The 23,516-nt window shown below is 39.9% G+C and overlaps 1 protein-coding gene and 1 long non-coding RNA gene across 4 annotated transcripts; one reads left to right on the forward strand and one right to left on the reverse strand.

The window, feature by feature from the left end:
* Positions 1-2,452: 2,452 nt before the first annotated feature.
* On the reverse strand, positions 2,453-11,291 carry CCNG2 (cyclin G2). 3 transcript variants are annotated; one of them, XM_043572414.1, is made up of 9 exons: positions 10,972-11,278; positions 10,091-10,117; positions 9,868-10,005; positions 9,131-9,268; positions 7,648-7,898; positions 7,380-7,458; positions 7,193-7,291; positions 5,053-5,258; positions 2,453-3,896 (listed from the first exon to the last, which is right to left on the reverse strand). In XM_043572414.1, exons 3-9 carry the CDS (start codon positions 10,003-10,005, stop codon positions 3,776-3,778), a joined length of 1,032 nt encoding a protein of 343 aa, XP_043428349.1. In that variant the 5' UTR covers positions 10,091-10,117; positions 10,972-11,278; the 3' UTR covers positions 2,453-3,775. The 3 variants fall into 3 exon arrangements, with proteins under 3 accessions (XP_043428349.1, XP_043428348.1, XP_043428350.1); XM_043572413.1 differs by lacking the exon at positions 10,091-10,117 and having other exon boundaries at positions 10,972-11,291; XM_043572415.1 differs by lacking the exon at positions 10,091-10,117 and having other exon boundaries at positions 9,868-10,043.
* A 53-nt stretch (positions 11,292-11,344) lies between these two features.
* LOC122478763 lies at positions 11,345-22,833 on the forward strand. The gene is made up of 2 exons (XR_006296166.1): positions 11,345-11,949; positions 22,342-22,833. It is a non-coding gene; the product is annotated as an uncharacterized LOC122478763 (long non-coding RNA).
* The last annotated feature ends 683 nt before the right edge of the window (positions 22,834-23,516 follow it).

Below are 23,516 nucleotides of genomic sequence, written 5' to 3' on the forward strand. Positions count from 1 at the left end.
GGGATCAAATCAAGCAGGGTCTTGTAAGCCTTGGTAAGCAGTTTGAACTTGATGCGAAGGAACAATGTGAAGCCATTAAGGATTTTAATCAAAGAAAGGATATAATCAGTGTGGGTTTTTTGAAGTTCATTCTTTATTCTGTTAATACCCTAATAAATCTATTTTAAAAGGAAAAAATGCAAACTACAGATACGCATTATTAGAAAGAAAAACATAATATCAGCACTCAGAAGTAACCATCAGACAATAAATAACAAGCAGCCTATCTCAATTAACTCTTGCTGTATATAACAAACCACCCCAAAACCTAGTGGCTTAAAAAAATTCATTGTTTTCATGAGTCTGTGGATTGAGTGGGATGAGCTAGGTGGTTCCTTGGCTCTGTGTGTTGTAGCCGAGGACACCTGTGCAAGTTGCATTCGGCTGGAAGCTTAGCTAACACTAGAACATCCAAGATGACCTCTCATCCTCAAGAAGCACCTCTCTCCACCTGGCCTCTCCTCTTTCAGTAATCTAACCCAAGCTTCTCTGCAGCATGGTGGCTGGCCTCCAAGAAGGATAAAAGGGAAGCTGCCAGTCTTCTTAAAGCCTTAGGGTTGGACATACACTGAAATTCTTCCACTGCACTTTGGTAAGCAAAACCAGGCACGAGGCCAGCTGAAATTCAAGGGGAACAGACTCCACCTCTTGATGGGAAAGAGCAGCATGTACGCATAGGGATGGAAAGAATCATTAGCTATTAGGAAACTACCACACAACCTGATTTGCTAAACACAAGAACAGTAAGTTGTTGACCAATTTCTGGTACAAATAATTAGAAACACTTGGTTCAAAAGTGACAAATGCAAAGTACATGGTCTTTGTCCATGTAAGAACCTGGTAAAATGGGTTGCCTAAAAAAAATTAAAAAAATAAATGGGTTGCCTAAATAAGCTAGCAATTTGTATGTGCACAGGGGAAGGTGGGAGGCAAGGGGGAACATCATGTTAGAACTTAGTGTTGAAAGAAAAGGAATTGAAGGGAAAAGTCAAATCTTTGACAAAAAAAAACTGGTTAAAATTGTCATGAATTCTACAACCAATGCCTCTACAGTTGACCTGAATATTAACTGAGTGTGACAGGTGATTAAAACATGTTATTTATTCAATCTCTCTTCCTGAGGGCCAAATGGGTGGAGACCAAGGGACCAGGCAATGATACAGCAGCATGAGGCAGCAGAAGCAATGAAGTATGCATGCCACATCCTAGGAGATGACTAAGATCTTGTAGTGACTCTGCTGTACAGGGTTAAGTACAGGGTTCAACCAAGCCAGTGGCAGAAAAGAGGAGACAGAGTAGTACGAAGAGCTATACAGTATAAATGAAATCATATAAATGGAAACCTCCAGTAAAGAGGTAGGAGGAGATGTGGATATCCCGTAAGTTTCCAACTTGAGTAAATGGAATACCTATTCACCAAGATAAATGTACAGGAATAGCAGGTCTGGGAGTATTCAAAAACTTGCAAGTGGGGTGGCCAGTTGTGAAAAAACAAGCTGGAAGCTCAGTAAAGATAGCTAGACCAAACGTACTGAAAACCAGAAAGGGGAACAGATGAAACCATGTGTGCAAATTCACAGTAAGAGCATCTAGTAAGAAAAGCAGTGAAATCCTGAACTGAATGAAGAGGGTTTTGAGATTTAGAAAGCCACCAATACCTTTTATGTTTCAACAAATCAAAATCTGAAAGCAGAATATATTGTCTATTACCCAAATTACCTAAGGAGAAGGTCATCCTCAAGCCAAGAGTCACCCCTAGGAGGGTTAGGAAAACATGGCCCTATCTCCAAGGGAGAAGAGGTATTAGTATTAAATGAAAACCACATTAGTAGATCTGATTTTCTAACCAACTAGAGAAAACAAGTCTGCAAAACTAACTAGACGGGCAACATATGCTCCTACACACACACACACACACACACACACACACACACACATGCCATGACTTTCAAAACAAGCCTAAGTCTTGGAAAAAGAGGTCCAAAGAGCCAGAGGCTGGCAGGGTCAGTCATAATAACACCCCTCGTGTTTACTTGCCAAGCAACCTTCTGATTAGAATTTGGTGTGTCTGCAGAAAGAAACTATCGATCTCCCAACCTGAGTATTCCGGTGTACTTGATACCTGTTGCCTTTCGCTATAAATTAATAGGCATTCAGGTCAATACATCACTCTTTTGTTTAATATAAGTCCACCCCAGAGAGCGGTCAATTCTCGAGTGACAGATTTTCTTTCAGTATCTCCAAGGCTGAGGGCCAAACTGTGATGAAGAAATATTACCTAGAGGACTTCTGGTAACCAGATAGACAGCTTACCTTGGAGGCACTCCAGCCTCACTTCAAGCCTTCCCACTGAAATACAGCAAGCACTTTTTCTTTTTGCCAAAAAAATTAAGATAAGATTGCAGACGAAGAGTATAATTCATTAATCTTTTTATTTTGAGTTGTAATCTATCATTACTTCAAAAAGATTCACTTCAGAAAACATCCAATGGATGTTGACTGACCATTTAAAAAGTCATCAATGTATTATTTAGAATAACAGAATACACAATAAATTATATTTACATGCAACGACTAGACTACCACACACACAAGGTAAAAAAATACAGTATTTTTATGTACATTTTTAAAGATTTACATTTTCATATACAATTTATAAAGTTAAAAAAAATTCTCTGTACAAAATCCCAAGTGTACAGAGTTTGTAAATCCCTATTCTCATGGCTGTATCACCACACAGATATGCTTAAAACTAGAATGCTACAAACACTTTTTTTTTTTTTTACTTCATGTTCAGTCTTGGCACCCATACACTAATACCAATATTTTTGAAACGTGAATTATAAAGGGAATAAAACATAATCATGCAGACTTTTTTTTAATATAAGAAAATGAAATAAAATATGCTACAAAGATCAACATTTATCATTCCAGTTACCTATAGTTCTCTTCAACTTCCTGTACTGCTTTCATATAGATGCATGCATAACTAATAGATTATGGATTGTTTTAATAACATTAAAATAATACTATAGTTTGACAATACTTAGGCATTAGAAATGCAACTATCTAACAACCCTAGCCTGTCAATGATTTCTGCTTTAGCAGAAACCTCAATTAACACATTATATACTAAAATTCACAGAAATGTCACTATTATAATTCCTAAGTTTATAGAGTCTGCATCAGAGAGTAAGTGATCATTTAGAAAACAACAAAGCAACAAAAAAAGTTGTCTGACATTTAAGAGTATATTCTCTGTTCTGAGAATGGAAAGTAGGGGAGATCTATGATAAACCATTAAAGGATTATCCAATGTCCCTGCTGAGGAAGCACTTTTATGCTCCCAATCTGTTTAAAGAAAGACACGTGAAGGCTTTATAAAAAGTTTAAGATAAGCTACACTATTCATCTTTAAAAATCTTCTTGAAAAGTAATAAATTGAAGGTATCAGCACCTTCCCTCCTCCCCCAAGTAGCTAAAGATCAATGAGAAAAATAAAGTGCCAATGTGTAAAACATTGTTAATTGTTTACGAGGCACTAACCCATTTGATGGCTTAGGATTAAATATGAAAATAGGCCAGATCTGATCTGAATAATAAATAGAAGGTAGGTATTCTAGTCTATGCGATTCCTGCCTAGATGGGGGATGGACCAGAAAACTACCTACTCCCCCATTTATTGCTTTGAAACCTGTATACGCACTTTAAATTCTGACACAGAACAATTACATTTCTAAGATGGAAAGCACAATGTCTGTGCCACTTTGAAGTTGAAAAAGAAAGTGCACTCTTGATCGCTGGAAGGAGAGCTGCTGAGACTCTCTTCACAACTCATATCTTCACAAGAGTCCTCACTAAAGGAAGGACAAGACACAAGAAGAAGATTCCATTATTTAGAAAATACTTAAAGGTTTTACAGGCCAAATGAAACTGCTAAATGGGTACCTTTAGTCTCAGGGTTTCTGTATCAAAATTTAAACTTTATAGAGACAAAATTTAACTTATAAGGACTTCCTAAAATGAATTGTAATCTATTGTAATCTTAGAAAATATAGATTCTAAGAGATTTAGATAAATTACCATCTGCCAAACTATTATTCTTGTACCAATTAATACATATTAGCAACTAACTACAATTCTAACCACTTTAAATCCAATAAATGGAGACTAAGGACAACATATCTTCAATCACATGGTTTTGATATCTTTCTTGCATTAACAATTGTATCCCTATTACTCTCAAATATCAAACCAAGAAACCAGTAAACTGTGAAAATAAAACTCGTTATTTCTAGATGGTAAAACAATCAAATTTAATAAAAGTATTCATTTTATGAATGAAAATGAACTCTGAGCAAGACAATGGCATCTGACAAAACCGTAAAAATATCTACATAAGTCTGCCACATTAGTGGCGGTGGTTCCCTCTCTTTTCTGGTCATTTAACCCGCAGCACCATATTAGGAATCCATACTAACCCTGAAAAGCTGGTAAAGCCATTTCAGGTTTTGTTTGTTCTTAAACTAGATTTCAGAGAGCAAGGGAGATGTGAAACAACCAGTTTTCAAAAAGGGAGGCAATGAAACAAGTCCTACTGAGAAAGACAAATACTGTATGATTTCACTTCAGTGTGGAATCTAAGAATGAAAAAAACAAAAACCAGAACTCATAGATGCAGAGAACACATTGGTGGTTGACAGAGGGAGGGATAAAATAGACGAAAGTGGTCAAAAGGTACAAACTTCCAGTTACAAGTCCTGGAGATGGAATACAGAGCATCATGTTTTGCTTTTTTTAATAACGAAAAAAAAGGGAGGGGGGGGGAGGTTGGGAGCATATCACTAAATCCTCACCTATTTTAATAAAACTACCTCTAGCTAATTTTCTCAGCTGAAGAGATGATGCTATTGGCTTTCTCTAATACTGTGTAGTATTGCCAGGTTCCATTTTGAGTGTAAAATCAGTGTTACTTACTCTGAGGAGGTCTAATTTGTCAAGGAACCTGCTTACCTTTCACTTTCATCAAAACAACCCCCTTCTGGTATTGTTGGCAGCTCAGGAACACTATAGTAGCTGTTGTGGAGGTTCTGGGCTGTGCGCCTTGAAACAATCCAAACCAGTTTCTTAAGATCTGGTTTGCAACATTCAGGAGAAGAATATTCAGCTAAGCATTTAGAAACCAACTCCCTCCAGTAAATGAACTCGGTGTCATTAACCTGGAAAAAAATATTTTAACGAAGAAGTTAAATACCTCAGAATCACCTGTGATGCTTAAAATATACTGATGCCTGGCTCCCACCACCAGATATTATTTGATATGGGATGTGAGCTGGACGTCAAGATTTTTTAAAGCTCCACAAGTGATTCAAATGAGCAGTCAAAATTTGGTAACCGCTGATTTAAGGGAGGAGCATCACAGATACAAACAATTTACACAGAACCTAATAAAATGCTTTGCCTATTTTAAGAAAATACACTGACCTAAAAACATCAGGTCTGCTAATCAGCCAATTATTAAGTATATCCTTTAATAGCCTCAATGAAAGGAATGTAACATGATTTAGGTTTCCGTGACATAGCATTGTTTGGATTGCTAAAGACACCAGATATATGCTAATGGGGAAGTTAGCAATATGACAGAAGAGGAATTTCCCCAAAACGGCATAGCCTCTCCACCACTGGGAAATGCCCCAATTTATTAATGAGTCAATTTTCACTTAAGATATTTCCAGATAACATTATTATAAAAGGTTTGGATTAAAACTAGTAAGTTCAGTATTTAAATGAAAGCTAGAATTCATCTGCTAAAAACAAAACACTTCACAAATACTTTTGCCACAAACAGAAGATAATTTTTATATCATCGTCGTCTCCATTTCCACCTAATCCAGCTACATCTTAACCCCTTTGCAATCTGGCTTCTACCACTAGCTTCTCTTTCTACTGACATCTCCTCTAGGTATAGAATAGCCTCCTTCAATTCTTTTTATACTGGGCATCTCATCTAAATTCAATATTCCTGACCACCTCCTTGTTGGTAACTTTTTTCCAACCTGACGGCGCACTTACTTGTCTCATGTAACCTCCTTCACTGGACTCTTAAGGGGAAAACCACCAACACTGAAAACCCAGAGTTTCAACTGACCCCTAAACAAAGAACTCCCACAAGTTTCTTATGGTTTCTATTATTATTTCTTCAAGAGAAATTTCATATTTCAATCTCCAACTACAATTTACCTTCTGAGTTTTTATTCCAGGCTGCCAAATATCTGCTAAATATCTACCTACCTGAAAGGTATACAAATACCTAAAATCATAATTTGATCACAAATTAGTGTCTCTCAAGCTTCCTTCAATGGGGTCAACATTCTCCCCGTCATTAGGTTCAAATCTTGGTCATTCATGACTCCTTGTCTCATTTCCATGCTTGGCTTCCAAAATCACTATTTGAGTTGGATCTCCCTACTCCTGGCTTCTGACTATCACCTAGACATTCCAACTATAAGCCAACCTTAAAATGATTCCCAAACTCTTCTAGTCCACCAACCTTCTGGCCACAAGCCTCTGCTACCCAAACTTTCATTGTCTAAGATTTTTTTGGTCCAATGAGACTCCCAGTCATAGTGCCTCTCACAGTCGGCCCTGCCTCTGTGCTAACAGAACCCCGAGGCACTCCTTTTAGTACTAACACCCTTTACTGCAAAACTTATTGAGCTGGCTTAAAAGGTTTAAAAAGAAAAACATTGTTGAAGTTATTTTGGTAATGCTACTAATGGGATAATGATTCAGCCCTACAGATGTAACGGGCTGCCATTAGTATATTTACTAAGTCTATTTCCTAGTATGTATTTTTGAATAATCTGCATGTTGCACTGCAGAACACTGTTATCAATAAGTGACAATACCAGAGAAGATACAACATCTGAACATAGAAAGAAGCTAGGGTAAGTGATCAGGTTCCCTTCCAGTTTAATACTGTCTGGGTCAGAGCTGCATTTTGAGAACGTCAACACATGAGGTACAAAACAAAAGTGGAAAAGGTAAAAGGCCCATAAGGTGATTATTTAATGTTTAAATCACCACAGGGGTAAAAAACTGATAAATTAGGTAACAAGTCTGCTTTAAAGAATAAGAACTGAAGATCAATTACCTTGGAATGTTTTTTAACAAGCAGAAGAATTTCCAGTAATTCAATGGATTTCAAAGTTTCTACTTCCAAATTGAGAAGGCACAAAGCTAACACAGATGGCTATTAAAAAAAAAAAAAAGAAAAAAATATTTTTTTAAAAATTAAAAACAGAAACAGCGAGACCTATGTAAGCAAGAAATCAACTTACTTTTGCTTTTGAAAAGGTAAGTCGGCAGTTGCAAGCTTTCAGTTGAGCTTCTAATTTATCTAGACTCAGTATTTCTTTCCTATACAATGAAAAGGTAGGACAAAATATTTACTTATTAAACCTCCAAAGACTTAAATGATTCTAAAAACTTGCTGTTGAAAATCCAAGTTGAAAGTTTAGAAAAGTAAAAATATAAACTTCACTGGCATTACAACTGTTAGCTACAGGAACGCTAAAGCACAAAATTTTTACTTTTAATCCCACTGACCTTTCTGATGTATGACACAGTACGATAGTATGGTATAAGTGCAAAAAGTTTAAGGCAGTAGTAGCTTCCAATTCATAGTGCAATTTTTCTGAAATTATTTTTTCCATCCGTTTTATGTCAGAAGCAGTACATTTACATTGACTGATCCGGATTACGTCATGAGTGGATGGAATATTGCATTCTTCTTCAACTATTCTAGCAGCCAGCAAAAAACAACAGACTCCAATGCAAGACAAATGTTTAGGTTTCACCTGAAAAGCAAAGAACAAAAAGCTTCTTCTAACAACTGTCACTCTGATTCAGTAAAGCCGACACTTAATATGATGATGTCCCTAACTCTTAAGACAGAACACAATCTGTTACCAATACTTTACCCTTATTCACAATTATAATTAATCATTTTTACATTTTAAACTGACTTAACTTCCTCTTTTTTAAAAAAGGCATTTTAAGCATTTAAATTAAGTAATTTAAATGCAAATTTAACAGCTAGGTTTCTAACACTGAATTATACTTTGTATTTCAAACATGAAATTCCTAATAGTGCAATCTCCCCCAAAATAAATTAAGCCTTTCAACTCCAAGAAAATATATACTTCTTTGAATATAAAAATAATGTGTAACTTATCTTTTTATCTTCTTCTCTACTTATCTTTAAATATCATCCTACATTTCAGCGCAAATTTGCCCAAGAGAAATATTGCATCAGTTGTGCAGAACAGAGCATATGTAAAAGCTGCCATGGACAGATGGCTGCCCTTTTCTTTTCAGTGCCCTGAAAACTGACCCAGCAGCTGACAGCAATCCTATTGGCAGAAGAATCGCCACATTTTTCTAACAGTAGCTGGTTAATAAGACTATGGTTCCCCGCTTTGAAAAGACTTCTCACAGGGAAGGCAGTAGGTCACCTTTAACATACTGCTATACTTGAATTTATGTTTCAGTATTAAAAATACCTAAGCTCCAACAGAAAATGTGATGAAAGATGAAACTGTGAAAACCTTATTTTGAGAATTGTATACGTATATAGGGAATACCTAAAAACAGTGTTCTTCATTTTATCACGTCTGCAAAGAGAAGGCATAGAAGAGGTACAGCAAAACCAAACTTAAAATCCAACACAGTTAATTCTGTAATCTCTTAACCTGGCACTAAAGATCACAATTCCAATTAAAAATGTTTATGCACAGTGACATAATTACATTCACTTGTCAAACATTTATCGAACCTCTGTATCCTAGGCACTGTGCTGTGCACTATGTTTAGAAATATAAAGATATAGGGACGCCTGGGTGGCTCAGTCGTTAAGCGTCCGACTCTTGATTTTGGCTTAGCTCATGATCTCATGGGTTCCTGAGTTCAGAGCCCTGCACTGGGCTCCATGCTGACAGTATGGAGCATGTTTGGGATTCTGTCTCTCTCTCTCTCTCTCACACACACACACACACACACACACACACACACACACACACAGGTTAAATACCTTCATAAGAGCCAAGAATCTGTCCAAAATATTGACAGCCAGGACAAAAGTTTCAGTGCAAGATCCAAAAAAGTTGGTTAAACTCCTTAAATCTTCTACTTTGGCATTTCTCAATCTTGGACACAAAGTGTTATCATCCTGAAATAAAAACCAAGAGCCAAAGTTATGACTTTCTTAGAACTAGATAAATACACACAATTAGATTCAAATAGAGTAATTTTTTCCCTTAACCTTTAAGAATATGGGGGGAAAGAGTGGAATCATTTAATGCTACAAACCTTTTCAGGTACAAAATATGTATACATATCACTGCTTTTTTAAAATCTACATTACAGAAGAGCTTCAGAAAACTGTTGTCACTTCCAGGGGTTATAGCAAATATAACTCCCTTGTAATGGAGATAGTTAGATTTTTGTTTTTTCTAATAAAGAAAAGGCCCTACTATGAAGTATTTCACGGGCAAAGGCTATTTCCACAACGGAACTACTCAATTCCGACGTAAGAGTCTCCCCCCCCACCCCAGAAGCTGCAGGTTGGAGGTACCACATTTGAAGAAACACTTCTCGAGGGTTAGTACCACTCTCGTGCATAAGATTGTAAGATTTATCTTAGTACTCTAGAAAGACAAAATTTTATCTTAAGAAACTTTGCAGTCTTTAATCTTGATTCAACTTAAAAGTTATCCTTTTCCAAGCCCTATCAGCTGTTTGAGCAAGACATCTTTTCTGGGAGCTTACCTCCGGTGTAGCCTCGATCAAGCTCAGCCCTTTTTCTCGAGGTTGGAATCTCTGTTCCTGTTCTAAATAGAGGTTCAACAATCCGAAGAGCTGGACCCCTTCACGACCCGCCAAATACTCTGCCCCTAAATCCTTCATCTGCAGCAAAGACACCACGCACAGTTAGAGTAGGTATCCTGGGGAGGAGGTGGGGAGTGGGCAAAAAAAGAGCTGGGGTCAATACCTCAAGCTAGAGACGCCCCAGCACACCCTAGGTAGGAGCGGATGAGGGGATCAGTCACGTCCTCCAGAACCCCGGCGCAATCCTCCCCCACCGCCAGGGAGGTGTGGCAGGAGGAGGGGCCGCGCTGTCGTCCGCCGGCCAGCGCTGGGTCAGACCGGCCAGCCCCAGCCTCCCGGAGGTTTCACAAACCGGAAACTGCCCTGGGGCGGCAGTGTCCGTCCGCCCTACCTGAAGCCGTGGGGGGGAGGGGCTTCTGCCCGCGGAAAGCACCCGGGGCACCTAAGGCAGCGGGTCTTGGGAGAGGGCGCTTTACACAATAAGGGGGAGGGGAAAGAAAGTCTCGCGACTGAACAAAGAACCGGAGGGAGGAGACTCCCGAGCCCCGCCTCTCCCGGGGAGCCCAGCTCCTGAAGCCCCTCTCGCTGGAGTTCAGCCCCCAAGCCTTCTCATCCGCTTCGGCAGCGCCTATCCCCACTCCACCCGAGTGGCAAGACCCCGATCCGAGAGAGCGGTGGGGTGGCGTGGCCCACCCAGTCGGGGGGCAGAAGTCCAGCCCACCCCATGCCTGGACATCACCCGTCCATCCACTGATCCCAGGTTCCTCAACCGTGCTGAGCCCTGGGGCTGTCAATCCAGGAAGCACCACCCCAGCGAGCCCCCGTGACAAAATGGGGGTGGGTTGCAACTAAAGAATTGTCTTCAGCCTCCTCGACTCACCACTCCTCCTTCCAACATCTTTCCGTCTCCAGTGCTCACTCCCCCGGGGCAGGGCTGAGGGCAGGACCGGAGTCGCTCCGGGGCCGATTGGGTACTCCCACATCCCCCTACCACGTCCCAACCACAAACAAAGAAACCCCGCGAGCCCGGGCGAGCCCACTCACCGTGCCGGAGAGGAGCCTCCACCGGCCCGCGGCGTCACGGTCCGGTGAGGACTGGGCACGGCGGGGGCGTCCGAACCTGTCTCCGGAGGTCGGGGACCCGCCGCCTCAGCGGTGCCCCCGGACCGGCATCGGACCCTTCCCCCCCCCACTGCCACCTCCGCCTCGGCCTCACAGCCGGAGCTTCATCCCGCTCCCCGTGCGCCCACCCTCCGGCTGGGGCGCAGTGCCGGCCCTTCTAACCCTGGCCCTTTGCGGGCACCGCCACCTCCACAGCGGAGGCCGAACCAAACCCCTTGTTTTTGTTTTGAGTTTTCGACGCCCCCAAGGGGGCGGGGCACGTGACTCCCCGCGGAGGGATCCGCGGCTACCGCAAAAGACTTTGAAAAAGAGTCCCACCCCATACTGCTGTCCCCAGCCGGATTTGTGCCCTCTTCAGCTCGGTTTTGCTTTGCCGAGCCATCCCTCCCTCTCGGTCCCTGGGCGGAGGGTTGAATCTGGGCGTCGGCTTTCCGCGATTGATCCGGAGAGGGGAAAGACAGGGAGTGATAGGCTTGAGAGGCGGAAGGAGACGGTTTCTGGTCGCATTGCACCTTTTAAAGGTCCCCATTTGTTTTGTTTTCGCTGTTTTGAAAAGTCCGCCCAAAGCAGCCAGCTCTCCGATTGGATACTGGTACAGAGATCAGAATGCTGAGCATCTGATGCATTCTAGAATCCGGATTGGCTAACTGATTAGCCTTTGAGTCCTCTGATTGGCTTTCGTCTTATCCGGAGCCTCTATCTTCCTTGGGGCCTTAGCAACTCTAGGGTCTGGATTGCGCATGCCAGATGGCTCCGGAGGAATTTATAGACCTTACCCGGGGGTCTAGTCCCTCCCACCCCCACCTCCACTCGTCCTGGGGGTTTGCCACTCTACGCTCTTACCTTAGAAGAGCCGTAACAGCTAGAAAACATTTATTTGTTCTGCGAGTCCACTTTACGGTAATAGTCAATCAAGTTATTATAAAATTTTGGGGGTGTTTACTGAAATATTTACAAGTAAAATGCTATCTCGTGTTCGCTTTAAAGTTTTTCCTACCAAGAGGAAAACAATGGAGATGATAAGTGAAACGAAATTGGGAAAACGTTAAGAGGTGATGAAGGTGGGAGATGGGTACAAGAGTGTTGGTTATAAGTATTCTTTTTACTTTGATGTGCCTTCAGATTTTTCCGTGTACAAGAGGGTACTTAAAAAAACAACTTAATCTGTGTATGTGGATAAGGGCACATAAACTTTTAATCATTATATATCATGCCTCCAGAGGTTGTCATTGTGCTGTTGTTTTAATGAAGACTCCCAGAGGCTTCTTGGTCTCAGGCACCCGTAAATTATAACTTATTGTCCATTATAATTAACGTTATTAAGAGGCCACACCTCTTATGAAGCAGAGCAAAAAGGCAAAACAAAGGGTGCCTTAGGCCAGAGAAACAAACCTGCACACAGAATGTCTTTGAGAGGTGTAAGAGACTCCCTTCTAACATTTATACTTTCTTCACTTTCTCTGTCAATTCCCAGCCACAGTCAGCCAAATACACAAATCAGTAAATAGTAGGTTCTTGAGTTCTCGTCTAAGAAATCAGCCCTGAGGAACAGATTCTCTTTTCTGTTCATCTGCATGTTTTCTGTGAATTGTTTTATTACTTGTAGAATATGAGAAATCATACAACACTGCTTTAGAAGCAGATTTCTCTTCTTTTCAGAGCAGCTAAGGAAGTTTAGAAATAGATTCCTATGCATATTAGAGGGGACTAGACACGAGAGTCTCCAGCACAAGAGCAACTGAGTGGAAGGGAAACTCAAAGAGCAAATCCTATTTTAGAAAAAAAATAAAATTACATTAACAGACTACTTTTAAATGATTTACAGACTACATAATTTTGTGCAATGCCTGTGATCTTGTAAACACTGTTAAAACTATTGTTTTTATTTGACATAAACTTTTTGCTGGAAATCTGTGCTGAAAAACATAAGTGAGGATATGTAACTAATATGGAAAATAAAGCTAAGATTAGAATTAAGTAGATAACAGCTCATTGCGGTATATAAGGAGGCTCCAGAGACAGAAAGCAGCTGGACAGAAAACATACACCTCAAGAGAAAGGAGAGTTTGTGGCCAAAACATGAAAACTTTTTTCAAGTAGGAGGGCAAAGATAGAAAAGGAACATAAAATAAGTGATGTGAAAGAGGAAATGTAAAATTATGTGGTAGAAGATTTTTTAAATAGAGATGGTATAAGGCAAAAGAAAGAGATCAAGAAATTGTACTTGACTTAGATCACTGTTATAAAGTTATACAAAATGTATACTATATGATATTTCATAATTGGGTTTTTTTTTTTTAAATCTTTTATCAGGCAGCCTTTTGAATGATGAGCTGTTCTCTAAGAGTAAGACAAGAAAGCTTGGTAATCTGTGTTCAATTTCCTGCTCTCAGCAGGCTCTATTCAGTAAGGGAGAAAAGACTGATCAACTTGTCCAGTATGGAGCCCTTTACCCACCTCAATCCACTTACCTTTTTAAGATAAAGGAAATAGCAATCATCAAAAAATAGTGGACAAGTAGTTACATCATCCTCTTTTTCAAAACACCTCCTTTTAACAACAATGATATTCTGATAATGCAAGTTTTCTTTTGTTACGCTCATTTTTTTTGGTTATTAATATGGCCTTTATTTTTTTATTTTAATTTTTAAATCTTTTTTTTTTTTTTTTTTTTTTTTTCAGAGAGCAAGAGTGAGCATGTGCATGATAGGGGTGGGGGAAAGGGACAGAAGGAGAGAGAGAATCTTAAGCAGGCTCCATGCTTGGTGAAGAGCCTGATGCAGGGCTTGATCCCATCACCCTGGGATCAGGACCTGGGCAGAAACCAGGAGTGAGACGCTCTACCAACTGAGCTATCCAGGCGCCCGAAGCCTTTATTTTTTAATCTTTAAAATTTTTAAATAAGTTATTTTTGAGAGAGAGAGAAAGAGAGAGAGGGAGAGAGAAAGAAGGGATGGGGCAGAGAGAGGGAGAGAATCCAAACAGTATCCCTGCTATAGCACAGAACCCAATGTGGGGCTCAACCCCATCAACCATGAGATCAGGACCTGAGGTGAAATCACGAGTCAGACACTTAACAGACTGAGCCACCCAGGTGTCCCAAATTTTTAAACTTTTTTAATGACAGACTTTCTCCAGGCTCCATTTGTCTGCTCTTATCACTTAAGTTTACTTTCCTGCAGCTGTGGGTCTTATTTATTTAAAAGACATTTTCCTCTAGGTACCTTTCAGCTACCTTTCAGTGTTTCCTAAGCTTTCTTGGGGGCGACTTTCCTGCATTAGGCACGCATACAAAACAGGGAATCAGAAATCTGGCAGTTCCTGGGATGCCTGGGTGGCTCAATCTGTTAAGTGTCTGACTTGGGCTCAGGTCATGATCTCATGGTTCATGAGTTCAAGCCCTGTGTTGGGCTCTGTGCTGACAGTTCAGGGGAAAAAAAAAAAAAAAGGAATCTGGCAGTCCCCAAAAAGGACTTTGAGGGGATTTATTTCATTACAAGATACTTGGTGTTCTACAGCACAGTGATAGGGGTGCAGTGTGATTGGGTAATAATCTGTCCCCAATAACCCCATGAAGGTCAGACAGGGAACTTGCCCTCAGTGACATCTGAGACTGTGAAACTAGAAAGTGGGCACAGAGCAGGAAATAAACAGCACACCCACAGAAACACAGCCTTCATTCAGCGAATCCTTGACTCTTGAGGAGTGTCCTTCAAACCACTCAGCACTTAAGCTTCTACCTTGGAAATAAAATAGAGTATTTCCACGCAGCTGCTGCACTGCTTCCCTTAGTGCTTTATACTTGGACTTTCCCTGAACTTTGTAAGGCATCAGAATCCCCATACCACTTTTCTGATAACATCTTTCTTCTTACAAATGGTAGTTTTAAACAATGAATCCTAACTTTTTATTTAACAGACATTTAATGAATATATACTAGATACCAGGCATAGTACTAGGCCTCAGGGATACGAAAGTAGGTAAATAAAACACAGTCCCAGAATATCCCCAGAATATGCTGGTACATCTGAAGTGTAGGGCAAATGCCCTAGCCGAGGGATCTGAATGCCTGACTTTGAGTCCCAGCTTTCTTTTTTAAAAAAATTTTTTAACGTTTATTTATTTTTAAGAGAGAGAGAGACAGAGTGTGAATGGGAGAGGGGCAGAGAGAGAGGGAAACACAGAATCTGAAGCAGGCCTCAGGTTCTGAGCTGTCAGCACAGCCTGATGCGGGACTTGAGCCCACGAACTGTGAGCTGGTGACCTGAGCCGAAGTCAAACACTTAACTGACTGAGCCATCCAGGCACCCCCTTACTTAGTAGAAATAGTACCTTAAATACCTTGAATAATGTGAATTGTACTGAACCTCAACTTTGTAATCTGGAAAGAAAAATAGGGAGGAATAATCACCAGGGGTAGTTGTTTGCTCTTCATATGTAAAGAAACGTTTGTAAAAGCACTTTTACTATATCCACCTATGCATGCTGTCAGGACTTTCACAATGCTGTGACTTCTTGAGGGAAAAGAAGGGACCATCCCTAGCTTTGTCAAAGGAATCTAATAGCAAGCAGCCCTGAAAGGAAACAACCTCAGGATGGGGACTGGTAAAGCTGACATAATGCCCACTCCCTCTTCCACTCATGCACTATTTCTGGCTCTGAGCCTTGGCTAGTTTCTGTCATTTAGGTGTTTTGCAGACCCAAACCTCCTGTTTAGATTAACCTTGCTAGCAGAACCTGGCAAAGGGGACAGGAATGCTTTCTGGAGGGAAAGGAGCAGGGAAAGCATAAACTAACCTGGGGTGCCATCTTGAAGTAATTCAGGTTTTCAACCAAGTGCTCGTTTTTTAAAATCTGAACTTGAAGGAATGAGATGATTTTATATGCAGACAATTAATTCCTTTCTTCAAGCAATCAATAAATGAGTGAACATCTCATATATTCTGCCTTGTGACTTTTTCTCATAGACAAGCCCCCAAATCTGAAATTAGCGAATTCAACATTTACCATTTATTTACTATATATAGAACTTGTTGTTTTTGTTGTTGTCAATGTTGGAGCATGTTGTATCTTTCAGAGGGAGTGTTTATCCATGAGAGGGTTAGTGATATTCATAATACAGTTAATCCCCCAAAAGTGATGTGCTCAGCCTTGGAATTGTGGGACCTACCACACAGTAGAGACCTTCTGAAGAGACCTTTTGCCAGCCGGCCAGGTTGGGCCCTCCCAGTCCTACTATCCTGCAAGTGAGTCAGCCTTATAAGAACTATCTCTGAAAAACCCTCGAACTCAATGCACATTTAACCTCAGTGTCCTGACTCATTACTTAGTGTCCAGAACTCTTTCTGTTACGCTAAAGTTAACTGAAATAAATGGAGTAGCTTTGACATGGCATGGAGAGATGGGTAAAGGAGCATGCAACCGATAATTTGGCAATTCTTGAAATCAGAGATGATTATCTCAAAATGGCATATCTGTCCCAAAGCAAATATATTTTAAGTGGTCCAGGCTGCATTCTGGGACATTGTACATTATTATTTACATAACACATTCTTCTTTTATGACTTGTTCCAAGAACCATAACCTAAGTCAGATATTTCCTGTCTTTTCTTGCCATCACAGCGCTCTGGGAAGTTGATACTGTCAGTAAAGAATCATTTAGGAGACATCTGTTGAATACATTGTCTCAATGCTAAAGGAAGTTTTCATTTTCTGTGAAAGTAATTATCACTTATTTTAATCTCAGATGAAAAGGCAATTGACATTTAAGATGATATGAATAAGTAATATAAGCTTAAATTTTGCTTTTGTTATTTTAAGGTGTCTTCAAAATGAAGGATTTTTTTTTTAATTTCTAAGAAGAAAGGTTGCATAATTTCAAAGATCCTCAGGTCTGCTTAATTACATATATTATGTTTTTTAACCACACTCTGAATAAGAAATTCTGTCTACATTCAAGAACAGAACTTTTTTTTTTTTTAATTTACATCCAAATTACGTAGCATATGGTGCAACAATGATTTCAGGAGTAGATTCCTAAATGCCCCTTACCCATTTAGCCCATACCCCCTCCCACAACCCCTCTAGTAGCCCTCTGTTTGTTTTCCATATTTAAGAGTCTCTTATGTTTTGTCCCTCTCCCTGTTTTTATATTTTTGCTTCCCTTCCCTTATGTTCATCTGAACAGAACTAAATTTTTAAGGAGGGGTTGAAGCTTTCCAATTTAGAGGAGTTCTCTCTAGGAAAAAAGAGTAGGATTAACAATACAAAATTAGATACGAGCGTGAATGTTTATTTAAGATGAAGCAAATCAAGAAAAATTGTAAATTTTTAAAAGCTGATATATGCTAACTGGCCCAGTTACTTATTGCTGTGCAGTGAATCGCCCTAAAACTTAATGGCTTAAAATAACGATAATCTTATTATTGTCACTCACAGTTCTCAGTTGGGCTGAGCTCAGTGATGCAGTCAGTCCTTTCTCAGGGTCCTTCATGAAGTTGCATTGAGATGGTGGTTGGGGCTGGAGGCATCTTGTGGCTCGCTCCCTCACATGTCCGGAGTGGGGGCTGACTGTGGGCTGGGCTGAGGCTGGTGGCCAGAATGCCGACATGTGTGGCCTTTCTCTGTGGGCTTTTTACTTCCTCACAGCATGGTGACCAGGCTTAAAGAAACCCAGGTGAACGCTGCGGCTCCTTTTACAAACTGCCCCTGGCAATCACATTGTTTCTATACTAGTTTCATACTGCTACTATAACAAATCACCATAAATTTAGTGACTCAAAACTACACAAGTGTATTATTTTGTAGTTCTGGGGGTCAAAAATTTGAAATGAGTCTCACTAGGCTCAAATCAAGGTGTTGGCAGAGCTGTGTTCCTTCTGGAGGCTTCTATGGGAGAAACATTTCCTTGCCTTTTCCAGCTTCTTAAGACCATCACATTCCTTGGCTTGTAGCCCCTTTCTTTATCTTCAAAGCCAGTATCCTAGAATCTTCAAATCCTTCTCAACTCTGACTCTTCTGCCTTCCTTTTCCCCTTTTGAATATCTTTGTGACCTTTCTCATTCATAGTATGAGCTGTAAAACTTCAGGGCATCATTGAAAACTAGCCATACTCATTAATTAGCTTGTCTGTTTCCTTATTGCAGAAACATATTTTAAGTTTTATGTTATCTGTGTCAACATCAATATTTTATATCAAATCGGCAATAAATTTTTTATTAATAAACTGCTCAATGCATGGTTATAAAACTCTTTGCCAAAGTTAATGGCTTCAAACTCTCCGATTACTTCTTCATAAGATAATATTGTAATATAATTTCCTATAGAATTTTGTAAAATTTAGTCTTTCCTCAAGCATGGCTTAAAAATTAAAATAAAAAAATTGTTGCTACCTTAAGATATTTCTTTCAGTTTTATGACTCATTAGGAATATCATAATACATGAAAAAAACTGGATAAAGTTTTTCTTAAATAAGACATCAATCCTAAAGTATAATATTTGCATGTTTCTAAGTTAAAAATAGTTAAAGTGGTATGTCCCCAGATCAACTTCCCCTTAGCCAGATCCCAGAATACTGGTGGACACTCAAATGCCTCCAAACACAGGAGAAAATGGTGCAGTGGAATTTGACATGGAGAGAGACAGCAGCCTTAACTGACTACAATTAAAATGTCTTCCTTTTGCAAAACTAAACAAAAAAAGGGGGGGGGGGGGCTCTGCTAGTCTCCCACCCCCCTGCCCCAAGACCTCAGGAAGAGCCTGTGCAAGTGAGGTCCTCTAAAGCGACACAATAAATCCACATCAGCTTCACAATAAATCCACACTTAGTAATCAATAATTAACTGTCAACCATTATACTAAGTGATTTATATGTATTGACATAATTTTAATGGCTGTAACACACATAGAGGCAGAAAAAGAGGTCTGGAGAGTTTAAGTAACTTGATCCCACACCAGGTACTGGTGGATTCAGGTGGATTCAGTATGCACTAGCAGACTCCATGACCCACACTCCTTTTTTTTTTTTTTAAAGAATTTTTTTAAAGTTTATTTATTTTGAGAGAGAGAGAGAGCCAGAGGCGAGGGGGCAGAGAGAGAGAAATGGAGAGAGAATCCAGCAGGCTCTGCACCACCAGTGCAGAGAGCCCCATGAGAGGCTTGAACTCATGAACCGTGAGATCATAACCTGAGCCAAAGTCAGCCGCTTAACTGACAGAGCCACCCAAGCGCCTCTATGACCTCACATTCTTAACCACTATTTTACATAGTGATTCTGGTATCAGGAAGAAGGAGCATAAAACTCCAAATTTGGACATAAGCTTGCTCCATTTAGTGCATTTCTTCTTAAATTCATGTAAAATGGTTGCATCAGTAGTTTAGGTTAGCCTAAATCAAGGCAATTTAGATTTGGATGTTTTACTAAGAAAATTAATAATTAGCCACCTGCATACTTGTGCAATGTGTTTTTCTTTTGTTGTTGTTATTTTTTTCTTAAATAGCAAGAAATTGGATTTTTCTCTGCCAAAGTAATCTGAAAAGAAGTTGTCCAGGTGTGCCTGGGTGACTCAGCTGGTTAAGCATCCAACTCTTGGTTTCAGCTCAGGTCATGATCTCATGGTTCATGGGTTTGAACCCTCTGTAGGGGTCTGCACTGACAGAGTGGAGCCTGCTTGGGATTCTCTCTCTTCCTTTCTCTCTGCCCCTCTTCTCTCTCTCTCTCTCTCTCTCTCTCTCTCTCTCTCTCTCTCAAAATAAATAAATAAACTTAATAAAAGAAAAAAGAAATTGTCCAGATAGAGACCAGACCTACCTGGATTAACTCTTCCCTGGAATTTTGAATTAATGTGTTTCTAACGAAGAGGCCAATTGTTTGAGCACAATTTCACCACTCCAATCACAGGAAAGCCAATAAGGGAAGAAAAAAGTGGCACTTTCTCCTCTGCCTTTCTTTAGACATTGCAGGGAGATGTCTAAAGACTTAAAACATCATGTGAGAAGGTCATATCAGTAGTTGGCAAATGTCTGAGCACTAGAGGGAAACTGCTGCTGTGTTCCTACTGGTCTTAATAAGGGGCTATTTTGCAGATATCTGGGCTGTTTTCCATCTTAGGATATGTAAATATTTTTTCTCTTTATAACAGAAGATTGTAATCAGCAAATACTCTGATTGCCCTACCATGGTTAGTTGTACTCTCCTCAGAACCTTCATGAGGAAGTCAAGCTCTCTAATCATTCACTGCTAAAAATAGCAGTTTTGAGCCTTACTGCCTGCGCTGGACAGAAGGAAGATGGACCTGAGGAGGGGTAGCACAAATACTATGTGGAAGATACTTCTCTTGGCATGAACCCAGAGGTTACCAATTTACTGTGCTTATTGTGTTGTGCAATGTTTGTAAGTTTTTATGATGGACATAAAATCTGATCTTCTATTTAAACACAATAGAAACTTATTGACTCATTCTGCATGAAGATTAGCCTCTAGAATATTCAGGTTTTTGTAGCCATGTGTTTTATAAGTGCAGCCCACACTGCATTTTAAAATTGTTGCTGCTTCTTTGTTCAATTTAATAAACATTAACAGGGCAGCTGCTCTATAGGAGGCACAGTGGTAGAAATAAGAGATACAAAGTGGCTACGGTTAAACACTGCCCACAAGGAGCTCCCAGCCTAGTAGGGGAGAATCAAGTCTACAAATAACAATATTACTCTGTGATCTAGGACTGTGCCCAAAGTATAGCAAACAAGACCTGGGAACAAGTTGTATCAAGAGGGGGAAGGGAGATTAGGTAAATCCGTATATAGGACAGGATTATTGCTTGCTTCTAGAAAAGTTGCTTTTACTCTAACGGCTCTATCTTCTCCATTCAACTCAGAATGTTGTATTTATTTTTAAAACTGAGCTGTTTCTGGGGCACCTGGGTGGCTCAGTCGGTTGAGCATCCGACTTCAGGTCAGGTCATGATCTCATGGTCCGTGAGTTCGATCCCCGCAAGGGGCTCTGTGCTGACAGCTCAGAGCCTGGAGCCTGCTTTGGATTCTGTGTCTCCCTCTCTCTCTGCCCCTCCCCCACTCATGCTCTGTCTCTCTCTCTCTCTCTCTGTTGAAAATAAATAAACATTAAAAAAAAAACAAAAAACTGAGCTGCTTCTGTCCTGAGAACAGATTAGGAGCATCTAAGTTTCTCAGGTGTTCATGTTGGTAGAACTTCTACCTTCAGAATGTTTTTTTAACACTGGTGTTTGTCAGGTATTTGTGATATTCATTATCTTAACTAAAACTACTTCAAATTACATTTTATGACTTATTTAGGCTAAGTAGAATATTGCCATTTCCCTATAAATGGATTCCTTTAATGTATTTTAATTAGGAAGATAATAAAAACACATTAGAGAAAATATGGAAAAAGGAATCACATATAACTAAACCATCCTACACAACTAATGTTATTGTGGTGATGTAAAATCTGCTGGTCTCTTTTCTAATGTTCTAAAAAAAAATTTTTTTTAATGTTTATTTTTGAGAGAGAGAGACAGCACGAGCAGGGGAGAGGCAGATACAGAATGAGAAGCAGGCTCCAGGCTCTGAGCTGTCAGCACAGAGAGCCCAACGTGGAGCTTGAACTCATGAACTGTGAGATCATGACCAGAGCCAAAGTAGGACGCTTAACTGACTGAGCCACCCAGATGCCTCTCTTTTCTGATGTTTTTAAAAAATCATACTGCTGAGGGCCCCCTGGGTGGCTCAGTTGGTTAAACGTCCGACTTTGGCTCAGGTCATGATCTCGCAGTTCGTGAATTCAACCCCCACATCGGGCTTTGTGGTGACAGCCCGGAGCCTGGAGCCTGTTTCTGATTCTGTGTCTCCCTCTCTCTCTGCCCCTCCCCTGCTCGTGCTCTGTCTCTCAATAATAAATAAACGTAAAAAATTTTTAAAAAAGTCATACTGCTGAAATATACATACAAGAGAGTATGTATAGTTTACACACCATTTAAAGACCGATGATAAAACAAGTGATATATCCACCACTCAAGTTAATATATAGAGAATATAATCTGTACCTTTGAAGCCTCTGGATGCCTTACTGGGGTCACATCTCCCACTCTCTCTAAAAGTAGTTCTAGTACTAAATTTTCAGTTAATCATTCTCTTCCTTTAAAAAATAGATTGGTTTATGTGTATCCCTGAACAAAATATTGTTTTGTGTCTGAATTTTATGTAAGTAGAATCATATTGAATGCATTAGTCTGACTTCTTTCGACATTATGGTTTGTTGGTTTGTTTTCCTTTTTAAGAGAAAACCTGAATGGGAGCCCAGCCTCAGAAGACTGGATGCTGTTAGCTTTTGCTGCCCTCCTGGATCAACTTTATGTTTTTGAGCTTCCTACATGTTTGCCTACAGCCATAGCAATTTTAATTGCTGGATAATGTTACATTGTATGAAAATACCACATTCTATCCATTTTACTGTGGATGGATTTTGGATATCTTTCCAGTTTATCACAATTATAAAAACTGCTGCAATTCATGCCTCCCCCCCCGCCCCACCACATCTCTTTGTACATACATCCAAGAGTTTTTCTATGTTAGATACCTATAAGTGGAATTTTTAAGCCTCAGGGCATGAGCATTTTCAACTGGATTGAGTAGCATCAATGGATTAACTGAGAAGTTGAACTAACTTCCACTCCCATCAACTCTCTATGAGAGTTCCTGTGGTGACACATCCTCACCAACAGGTTACCTGTTTTTTGATACGTAAAAATAAAATTCAGAATGACTTACAAGTCTGTATCTTCTTTATATAAAGCTAACCACAGAGCAGATGCTCAGTAAAAATTCTCTGGTTGCTAGATTTTAGAGACTATATTCTAGAACATTCAAGACCACTATACTTAAACATACAAGTTCTATTTCCATAGATAAGAGAACTCTCTGCTTTTATGTTTAAATTAACAAATATGTATATACATAAACATATATGCAGACACATACATACACTCAAACACAATATGTAATGCTTGATTATTAACAAAAAGCATGGGGGCAAAGAAACACTATTTCTTCAGTTAAAAAAAGAGAACCTGAAATTTTTCTACCGTATACACCCACACACGTACGTGCATGGTGTATATGGCACACACGTGTATGTGTGTGTGTGTATGTTCCTCCTTAGATATTTGAATCTGTGAATAAATGGGTTTTAAAACATTGTAATTTGAACATAGTAGTCCATTTCACATGCTCCTCGTTTGAAACCACTGATTAGAGGTTCTCAAATTGTGTAGAAATCAAATTAAAACTACATAGTTTAGAGGCACCTGAGTGGCTCAGTCGGTTGAGCATCTGACTTTGGCTCAGGTCATGATTCCACAGTTTGTGAGTTCCAGCCCCGCATCAGGCTCTGTGCTGATAGCTCAGAGCCTGCAGCCTGCTTCAGATTCTGTGTCTCCCTCTCTCCCTGTCCCTC

Source organism: Prionailurus bengalensis, chromosome B1 (genome assembly GCF_016509475.1).
Source record: "Prionailurus bengalensis isolate Pbe53 chromosome B1, Fcat_Pben_1.1_paternal_pri, whole genome shotgun sequence".
NCBI lineage: Eukaryota > Metazoa > Chordata > Mammalia > Carnivora > Felidae > Prionailurus > Prionailurus bengalensis.

Coding starts and splice junctions, on each gene's coding strand:
- CCNG2 (XM_043572413.1), bottom strand. CDS start 10,005: ATGAAGGATTTAGGGGCAGAGTATTTGGCGGGTCGTGAAGGGGTCCAG. Junction 7,292..7,379: donor TTACCTTTTCAAAAGCAAAA/GTAAGTTGATTT, acceptor TTTTTTTAATAG/CCATCTGTGTTAGCTTTGTG. Junction 3,897..5,052: donor TGTTTTGATGAAAGTGAAAG/GTAAGCAGGTTC, acceptor TCCTTCCTTTAG/TGAGGACTCTTGTGAAGATA.